Source organism: Xiphophorus hellerii, chromosome 15 (genome assembly GCF_003331165.1).
Source record: "Xiphophorus hellerii strain 12219 chromosome 15, Xiphophorus_hellerii-4.1, whole genome shotgun sequence".
Lineage (NCBI taxonomy): Eukaryota > Metazoa > Chordata > Actinopteri > Cyprinodontiformes > Poeciliidae > Xiphophorus > Xiphophorus hellerii.
The window spans coordinates 13,396,236-13,406,972 of record NC_045686.1 but is presented as its reverse complement, the minus strand read 5'-3'; the positions used below and the strand labels follow the sequence as shown (position 1 = coordinate 13,406,972).

Sequence of the window (10,737 nt, the reverse complement as noted above, 5' to 3'; positions counted from 1 at the left end):
AAATGAATAGATTAACGAATAAATAGCAACAATCATGCAAAAGAAAGGCATAAACAATTTTTAGATTCAAGAAGAAAAGGGACAACATTTTAAACGAACAGTTTCTAAAACCCATTGACTGAAATGAAACACGAATATGCTAAATGTAAAAATAAATTTTTTACATAAATGTCAGTTGTTACATCTAGCAAGTGAAAAAGAATGACTATATGCATAGTTAAATCAATAAGCATCAATATAAATGATAAAAACTAAATACTTCTTATCTTAAATGTTTAATGAGAAAATACAAAACCACAAATTAATAATAAAGAATTATGAATTTGTTTGTAATTACTTACACAAATGTTGTCAATATTAAAATAATAAAACATGACAGCAACCAGAAACTGAAAACACAATCATTTTTAAATCAATTGCAGCAGCCAATCAAACCTTAAGAAATACTTAAGGGAAAAACACCAAAAAGTAGTCCTAAGTAGCTTACCAATTATTTACAGCAACAAGAACCAACTAATTTAATAGACTGGCCTGTTTATTTTGCCTCTACACTGCCCTCATGTGGTTACAACGTTATAGTTTACTACACTTTGTGACAAGAGTATGAGTGAAGTGAGTGTGTGTGGGGAGGAGGGAAAGAGATGACAGAGATTCAAAACCTCAAGCTGGTTTATGTTTGTGTTTCAGCTCCCATATGAAATACGGCGAAGAGGTTCTTTCTGGAGTCCGCTAATGCTCGCCCACATCTTCCCTCTGCCCGCAAAGAGACTCATTACGTCAGACTTTACAATGAACTACAACAGTACTAGCGCTTTATGGCCGGACATTAAATTAGAAGGTGTATATTATCAGCTTAGAAACTGCAGAATCCATCAATATGCCTTGGGACACAAGCGCTTCCTGCGAATTTCCAAACGCCTCATTTTATTCCGTCAGTGGGAGCCGGAGTCTCTCGATGGAAGAAACCATTTGGACTCATGAAGGTGGTGTTCGTTTTTCAGCTCGCTCGCTTTTTAAAATACCAACACGTCTTTTCTTTAATTCATACGAACTAGTGGAATTTAAATACGTTGTAAGAAATACGGAATTAAAATAAGCGTATAGAACGACGGTTTATAAAATATGTAAAGCACATTGTGAATTCCTACCCTCCTGAAAAAGTTGGTACGTCTTACACCCCGCCGTTAGCCGTTGTTGTACCCTATGCTACTGAACAGATTTACCGCGATACAAACTAGCTTCCCACTGGCCTTAACCGCCAGAAAAGATGCTTCTTCGCAGGATTAAAACGATAAAACAAACACCGGGACGTCTGTTAAAACTTTACCCAACTGTGCCCAAACTTTGATAAGACCACCAACCAAATATAGTTTCGAGTGTGTTAGCTTTGTTTTATTATCTCCTCACTATTCTTGTTTTTTTTTTTTTTTTTCCCCACTGCTCGAGGTTTTCTGCTTCTTTCTTTTCTTTTCTTATTTTTCCCTTTTCATTGGAGGAGTCCAGTCTGATGAATTCGCCGAAAAGGGACGGAGACGATGATGTGCCCGTTAAAGACCCGGTGAAATACGGAGAGCTGGTCATTTTGGGGTAAGTCCTTCTGTTAACGTTAACGGTTGAGGGGGAATAACGCTCCAGCGGCAAATCATTTTAAACGCGTGGGAGCCCCGTTAACACGGTAATCCGTGATGCGACGTGTTAAATCCGGGTTTACTCACAATATGTCGCTCTTAACATTGTTTTTCGACACCAGCTGTATTGTAGTAACATAGTTAGGTTCATTTATTACACATGCCCGTCGGTTCCGCCAATAGTCTGACAGCTTAATAGTGATACAAAGTAGGTTTGGCGAATAAACCGAGCAGCATTTATGAATAATATCCCAGCACTTAATATAAAAATACAGATTTCAGTGTAAATCATGCAAAATCTGCAGTTGCTTTACTACATAAGAAGGCTACTACGGTGGTAGCCGCTTATTCATCAATGGTTGTAGTGGGGGTGAGCAGGCTGAAAATCCCAATGATGTCATCCACTGCTGGATCCGTGACTGCCTAAAAGTAGGTCTGAGGAGCAAACCATTGTCAGACATATGCATGCACCTCACTTATATATATATATATATATATATATATATATATATGTTCATTTATTTATTGGGGTCTGGTTATTAAGAATTGATAAAAAATCGTCTCAGTCTGATTCATGCCAGGGATGAAGGCGGAGGAGGTGAAGTAGGATGATGAAGAGGAAGTGGAGGAGGAGAAAAGCCCCTTTCCATCTCTAGCGCACACATGCATGCAGTGGGCAGGATGTGCTGATGACAGCCACCGGCTTCCACAGCAGCTCCAGCCCCTACAGCTGCACGCTGGTCTGCAGGGACCATAAATGCCACAACACACACACACACACACACATATATATATATATATACACACACACACACACACCCATATATACACACACACACACACAAATGCACCATCTTAACCAAACTCTGCTAATGCAGAGCTTCCTGTGTCTGCCAAAGATAAGTGACCTAATGGCCTATCTCTTCCTTCTCTTCGGATGAACATAGAGAGGAGGCTGTGGTTGCTCTCATCAGCATACCGATTAGTTGCCCCCGCCGCCGCCTTGTTATCTGTCTGTTTGAACAGAGCTCCCCTTTACATCCTTAAGATCAGGATGAGTAACAAGTGAGAGCCTTTTCCAGTTCTGCATCCCGTAATATAAAACCAGAGGGGGACAAATCAGGCTTCTGCTGACTGATACCGATTTCTGGCTGCCGTTAAGCTTCGACCTGTAAATTCTCAATTACTGTTCAAGAAGTTGCAGGATAATACTTTTTACTGAAATACCTACAATGGTTAACCAACACCAGTGGTGAGTTTACTCTGACGGTGCTGAACATAGAGTAACACAGCTCTGTTGGTCAGTTGCTGGCTTAAAGAATGGTGTTTCTCTTACCTACAAAAGGCTATTTAAGCTTTCTGAAAATGTTTCTAGTTACAAAAAAACTATACCTCCACCAAGCCCTCTTATGAAGTAGCACTGTTATAAAACTAAAAACATATGATAATATATTTTTGTTTTTTAAAAATGTGAATACAATGAAACTGGCATTTATTTTCTCAAATTATGCTACTACGAGCATTTGAAATTGCTCAATTTCAGATCCTGTTATCTTTCATTCAGTGATTATAATCTGATTATGCCAGGAAAAGAAACATTCATAGAAGAATATAATAGAAGAGCCGGGTTTCCCCCAGAAAACCTGCTATTGTCAACCCACTGTGTTTGTGAGTTAAAAAATGGTAAAAAATTGACAGAAAATTTTAAAATGTCTCCAAGTAATAATTATGTGTTATTGGAATAAATTATTCCACCAACTTTTCAGTTTTCTTCAAAGCTGAAAAGTATTGAAGAGAATAGAAACAGGCTTTATTGTCTCTCAAAAAGGAAACTCAGTTGTAAAAATGTTCTTAAAGATTAACAATATACTATACAATATTACAACAGAAAATACTGTACGGTTATTAGGTATAGCATAATGTTTTTACTAAATCGATCCTAGAATATGTTTTTGGTAGGACTTGTTGTCCCCCCACCCTTTAAAAATCAGATGAAATATGTTTAAACAGGCCTTTCTTTCTTCTGCTTCCTGTCTGATATCATTACTCCCAGGCCTGTTTTGTGCATGTGCGCTTTTACATGGATAAGGTCAGCCGCTGACGCTCACATGGCCTCTGCGGTTGATGCCTGCCTCACTGCGGTCCGTGTGCTCTGTGCAGTCTCATCCTGCCAACACTCGTTGCCTTTACTAGTCTCCGTACGATGCACCACGTCCAGCAGAGTTCGCCCACACTCGTCAGCATTTCAAACATCTGCCTCTGCGCGCGTTCTCGTCCACAACCCCGTGGTGCCTTCCGACCCAGTCCCCTCGCTCCCGGCCCTCCCGTTCTGCTGAGTATCAGCTTTGACGGAAGCAGGCTCCCGGTCTGTGGTGGCTCGGCCTTAACAAAAATAAACCCCGTGTTGAGGGGCAGAAGGAGTAAATATTTCATACGGTCTTTGCACATGCGTGTTGCGTGGTCATGGTCCACAGATGTACCATGAGGATCTGGATCTCCCGGTCTGGTGTTGTTTAGGATTTATGCTTCTGGTTCTGATTTTTCAAATTAGATTCTGGCTGCTTTTATGCCGTTTCTGTCCCATGTACTCCATTTCCTCTTGTCCATTTTCTCTAGATATTTTCTCTTAAGATCTCTAATGTCCTGCCTTGTATCACATCTGTATCTTGTTACTCAGACCCCATTGAACTCTGTCCTTATGTGTCCTGTTTCATCCTGACCCAGATTAGTTTGAGTTGACTGGCCCGGACATGAAGACCTCAGGTTAACTTTGAGTCATGCTCCTTGATTTAAACAATGCTGCACTACTGGTGACTTGTTCGAAATGTCGTCTTGGTAAATTCACTTTGATTGGTCTGGTTAAAATTAGTTCAATTTGTAAAAGAAAAATAAGATGGATATAAGAAGGTTTTGGCTGTATTTACACTGATATGAGGAAATGTGTTTCTCTTTAGGTGGAGTTGTTTTTGATTCCTATAGATATGATTAAATTATACTTTCACTAGAGCTTTAACTGCCTCAGCACTCGTTGCTTTCTAACAGTACAAAAATATTCTCCCCATTTGAGCTTTTTCATATTTTGCCAAAAACAAACAAACTTCTATATATTGTTTTGGAATTTCATGTGACAAACCAACCCCAAAACAGTGGATAAATATTCAGTAAAAAGAAAGTGACACTTGAATTTCCAAATTTATTACACATACAAACACATAGTTTGGTATCCATCTGTATACAACCCCCTGATTCAACATTTTGCTTTTTTTTCTTCTAGTTGTAATTGTTTTCACTTTATTCCTTAAAGTTAGATGGAAGGAAAACCATCTGTATACAGCGATTTCAAAACATTTCCACAGACTGTAAGGTTGTTTTTTTTCTTTAACTAGGCCATTCTAACACAGGAATATGCTTTGACCTAAACCATTTCATTAAAACTCTGGTTGTAGGCTTAGTGTTGTTTTCCACATAGACAGTGAGCCTCTTTGCCAATCTCAAGTCCCTTGTAAACTCTGCTTTTTGTTGATCTATCCAATAAAATACTGAAAATTGCGAAGAGGATGAATACTTTCCCAACGCTCGTATCTGTGGGCCAATATGGGCAGTTGATGAATCTTTTGACAGTCTTCTGGTGCGCTGTGTCTCTCCCTCCCCCCAAGTGGTTTTGATAATGACCAAATTCTGCTGATTAGCGAAAGTAGCATAACGCGTTCTGTGAGAACCCAAATCGTAAAAATGATGTTTTACGCAGCTTAAAAACTGCGAGAATCGCTTTAGATTCGTCTGTACCAGCTCTCCAACAAAGTTTAATGTCACACGTGGCTTATATTCAAACAAATGTGCTTTTATTCTGAAATATAACTTCAGTACCGAGAATATAATAAACATTTTTTAGACAGTTGTAGTCAGGCAAAAGTAACAGAGTTAAAGTTTCAGTTAAAGCACATCTTGATGATTGCATTGGTTTCAGACGACTGCTCCAGCTGAGTGACTCATTGCAACAGCTAGCTGTTTGTCTCATTTAATTAATTTCAAGGGAATAAAAGAACATACCTCCAAAGAGCTGCATGACTGCTCAGAGTTGGCAGCATCACATACAAAGATGCAGTAAAACAAAAAAAAAACTTGTTTCATTTACAAATATGTTTGAAACTAAGCTATAATAGACCAGTGAACTGGCTAGGCTGTATGTTTGGCCTCTCTTGTGTCATTTAACACTACAGATCGCCTGAAAGAACAGCGATTTATTGCAATGTTCTGATTTCCTTGTCCGTCTCCAGGTACAATGGCTCTCTGCCGAGCGGAGACCGCGGGCGCAGAAAGAGCCGCTTCGCTCTTTACCGAAGGGCCAAGGCCAACGGCGTCAAACCCAGTGCTGTGCACATCCTCAACACGCCGCAGGACAGCAAGGTATGCGTGCTTGCACGCTAAAACGGCTTGTAAGTTTCCTGCCTTTGATCGTCTGTTGACCTTTGTTTGCCTGTCAGAGGCAGGATGTGAACTTGTGAAGAATGGCGTTTTTGTGCTCTGTCCCTTATGTCTTCCAACTTGGGTTTCTTGGGAACATACATAATAAAAGATTTACCATTATCTGGTCAAATTACTGTAGATTTTTTTTATTTTATTTTTTTTTACCAAACTGAAACTGTTCATTTTGTTTTCAGTGGTGAAAATAAAAGTTGTAGCGTGCTTATGCTTCTTGTTGCTGCTTTCATGTTGCAGGCGGTCCACAGCAGAGGGCAGCACAGCATCTCTTTCACACTGTCCCGTAACCAGACTGTGGTGGTGGAGTATTGCCATGACAACAGCACAGACATGTTCCAGGTAAAACACACAAAATAATCTTTAAGACACAGTTGCGTTTCTTTTTTAAAACATGCTCTTCCTGATACCTGCGTGATCATGTGCAGGTTTCTCCGCAAACGCTCTTATGTAATGCAACATGAAACTAGGCAGATTATTTCAGTTCAAAGTTGCGACGATTAAGTGCTAAAAATAATTTTCAAAGAAAATCTATTTTTGTCTTAAAACTTAGGCTGTTTTTTTGTGTTTTGTTTTTGCTTTATTTCCTGTAAATGATGAACTGGATTTCCATTTCCTTTTTAATAATTAAAAACATAAACAATCATGGTTCAAATTCTCAGTAAACTTCAGAGACCTAGTTGGAAACTACAAGAGATTATTTATTAACCGATTCAGCAGTCATTTTTTAACATCAATAGTAACAAATTGTAGGTTTGGTTTATTTTAAAACTATAATGAAACATGAGAGAATTTTGTTTCTCATGCAGATCGGACGGTCCACAGAAAGTCCCATTGACTTTGTGGTGACCGACACCTCCGGAGGGGGGACAGAAGGAGATGACCCCTCCATCGCTCCCAGCACCATCTCCCGCTTTGCCTGCAGAGTGGTGTGCGAGCGCAACCCGCCCTACACCGCACGCATTTACGCCGCAGGCTTTGACTCGTCTAAAAATATCTTTTTAGGGGTGAGTGTGATAACAATACCGCACGGAGGTGCTTTCTGTTTTTAAATGCTGACGCGGCGCTCTCATCACTAGGAGAAAGCAACCAAGTGGAAAAATCCTGACGGCCACATGGACGGCCTCACCACCAACGGGGTGCTGGTGATGCATCCGGAAGGTTTCCCGCAGGACCCCAAGCAGGGTCTGTGGAGGGAGATTTCTGTGTGCGGAGATGTCTATGCCCTCAGAGAAACTCGCTCTGGGCCCAGTCGGGGCAAACTGGTGAGTCACCTCAGCGATGGTTTGCTCCGTAGATCTGGTTTGGGTCGAATTGTAGGTATATCCCTGTCTGTATGCAGGCAGAAGGGGAGAGCAGCGCACTGCGGGACGGCTCCCTGGTGGATCTTTGCGGCGCCACTCTGCTGTGGCGCACCGGGGAGGGACTGATGCGCGCTCCCACCCTGCGTCACCTGGAGGCCCTTCGTCAAGAACTAAACGCGTCCCGACCCCAGTGTCCTGTAGGCCTCAGCACGCTGGCCTTCCCAAGCTTACCACGCAGCCACAGGTGAGGCTGCTGTTATTTGATTTAGTGTTAATAACTTTTATCAGGAGTTCATTATTGGATTTCCTGTTTGCAAAAGGCGACAGTATAAATTATTAACAGGATGTCCGTGCATCCTTAAAAAATCTTAAATATATGTATCTGAAATCAAGGGTTTAAAATGTCTTAAATTAATACTTTTTTTCCATTTTACCTTAAATATGTTAATCACAGGTCTTAAATTTTGTTGTGGCCGGATTATCTAATCTCACAAATACTATGTAGTTTGTTTTTTTCTTGCCTGACTTTTTCTGTCAGGCAAAAGTTTGAGTGACTCGAGGCGGCAGAGGCTGCAGGTAACTAGCAGCTAAATACACCTTTGTTAGCTAGCTTACTTTTTGCGTTTATCATGGGAATGAGCACGTTTTCACAAAATAAATATACATACATATGCATATTGTACATTTACCATGATACAGGTCCTAAGGTTTGTCGTGGTAAGACTATTTAATCTTGCATATGCTATGTAGTTGGGTTTTGTTTCTCGCGTGACTTTTCTATTTGGCAAAAGTTTGAGTCACACCCAGAAATTGAGAACAGTGAGTTGTGTGGAACGAGGTGCTTGCGGCTACAGGAAGCCTGATGCTAATACATCTTTGCTAGTAAGCTGGCAAAAGTTTTGCGTTTATCATGGGTACAAGCAAAATTTTTGCAAAATGCACATCCTTAAAAAGTCTTAAATGTATGTACATATATATATATATATATATATATATATATATATATATATATATATATACACTGCTCAAAAAAATAAAGGGAACACTTAAACAGGTGTTTAACACTTAAAGTGTTCCCTTTATTTTTTTGAGCAGTATATATATATATATATATATATATATATATACATACATAGTACATTTATAGCGATACAGGCCTTAATTTTCATAATAGCCTCATAAGGTCTTAAAAAGTCTTAAATTTGAGTTGATGAAACCTGCAGAGACCCTGATTAACACCAATTTTTACCAGTGCTGCATTGTTACAAACATACAAGGAATTGCGTGACGTTACGTCGAGTTGATTTGTTGCCGCAGCCTTGAAGAGCGTCAGCCCTGGGTCTACCTCACGTGCGGCCACGTCCACGGACGCCACGACTGGGGCCAGAGATCTGAGAGGGTGGAGGACCCCGGGGAGGGTGAGGGCTCCACCAAGCGCCGAGAATGCCCCCTGTGCAGAAGCGTGGGCCCCTACGTGCCGCTGTGGCTGGGCTCTGAGCCTGCCGTGTACGTGGACGCCGGAGCGCCCACTCACGCCTTCGTACCGTGCGGCCACGTCTGCTCGGAGAGGACAGCCAAATACTGGGCCGAGACCCCTCTGCCCCACGGGACACACGCATTCAGGCCAGTCTGCCCCTTCTGCTCCGCCGCCCTCGGTACCCCCGGCTGGATACGGCTCATCTTCCAGGGCCCCATCGACTAGCTGGACCTTCAGTAACCACCATCCCAACCACAGGAAGCTACTTGAGCCTCATTCTCGTGGCAAACGTCAATGAGTGATGAATCAATTCAGTGTTGAGCATGGCTGTCAGGGCAGCATATGCGTTCTGAGTGGTCGACCGCGCTCTCGCAACGTTGTGTTACAGAATGTCAATCCGTCCCCTTGTTTATCCTTCTGAGCTTCAAGATCAGGAGGACATGACAGACTAATCAGTGCTAACAAGTAGATAGTGAGTCTTCCAATCTAACAAAAACAGAGTGGGCTAATTTTCGTTACGTAGAACGTAAAGAGAATCTGCGGTGATGCTGCTTGAGCTTTTAAAAATCCCTCACTATAAGATGACTCAGCCCCGTTGTACTGTAACTACACACTATCAGGTTCAAACATCCTTTTTAATTCTCTTCAGAGTGTGAAATGTTAAGTAGCTTTTTTGCACATACAAAACAAATGGCCTTGACTGTCTCTTTTCCAGCATTAATTGCAGCTGTGTTCATTTAGTCCACTAGCACGTCTCCCGCTGATATTACATAAGTCGCCACATCCTGAAGATCCTTTTAACAGAAATGGTCTCAGCTTCACTGTGGCCGTAACTTTTACTTCCTTCAATTACTCTCATTATCTTCCCCAGTTTTTCATGTTAGCGCCTGAAACAGGAAGGCTTACCCCCTTTAACTACACTAAAATATGAACGTTCCAACTGATCCATTTAATTGCGCACTTTGTTCTCCTTTGTCTTCACCAATCCTTTTAGTGTTAAATCTATGCACAGATACTCCTGTAAACGAAACCCCTTGGTGATCTCTTAAGTGGCAGAGTGAGCATTACGTACGGCGCCTTTCAAAAGTATTCGCACACGTTAAACTTTTTCACATTTTGTCATTTAAAAAAAAAAGGATTTTATGTGACAGACCAGCACAAAGTAAGGGATAATTGGGGAGTGGAAGAAAAATTATGAATGGTTCTGGTTAATTTTTTATTTTTTTTGCAAATCAAAATCTGAAAAGTGTGGTGTGCTTTTGTATTTACTCTGATAACTCCATATCTAAAGTCCAGTCCCACCAAGCGCCTCCAGAAGTCATCTAATTGGTAAAAAGAGTTTAGATGAGAGAGTGGGTCGACTGCATATTTGTGTACACCACAAATCTGGCCTTTGTGGAAGAATCTTGAGAAGAAACTTTAGTTTGTGTTACTGTCAGAGTTGATGGAAGACGGTTGGAGCTAAAAACAGGTCAATTGTGGCCCAAAAAATATCAGGCGCTGCAGGGAAACTACTTTCAACATGCAGTCAGAGAGCAATTGGAATGGTTTAGGTCAGAGAATATGCATGTGTCTAAATGACCCAGTCAAATTAGGCCTCAATCTTTGACATTATTTAAAAATGTATGATCAGTTTTTAAAAGTTGAATGTGGAAAATGTAAGTGTAAAAGGGCTGCAGCTTTAAGTGGAGCAAATGGTGGTTTCACAAAGTATTCACACACAGAGGGGTTCAATACAAATTCATGCCACCGTTTTTTTTAAAGAAGTTTGGAAAAAACTACTTTGTGTAAAACCCCAACGAAGTGCAATGAAGCTCACGGTTGTAACCAGTTGTGAAAAAGTTAAAAG

General features: G+C 40.9%; 1 protein-coding gene across 1 annotated transcript; it reads left to right on the top strand.

Annotated features, from left to right (window-relative positions):
* The first annotated feature begins 370 nt into the window (after nt 1-370).
* On the top strand, nt 371-9,586 carry LOC116733793 (E3 ubiquitin-protein ligase pellino homolog 2). The gene is made up of 7 exons (XM_032584627.1): nt 371-1,587; nt 5,906-6,035; nt 6,348-6,449; nt 6,917-7,114; nt 7,187-7,372; nt 7,450-7,655; nt 8,729-9,586. Exons 1-7 carry the CDS (start codon nt 1,508-1,510, stop codon nt 9,111-9,113), a joined length of 1,287 nt encoding a protein of 428 aa, XP_032440518.1. The 5' UTR covers nt 371-1,507; the 3' UTR covers nt 9,114-9,586.
* Nucleotides 9,587-10,737: the final 1,151 nt, after the last annotated feature.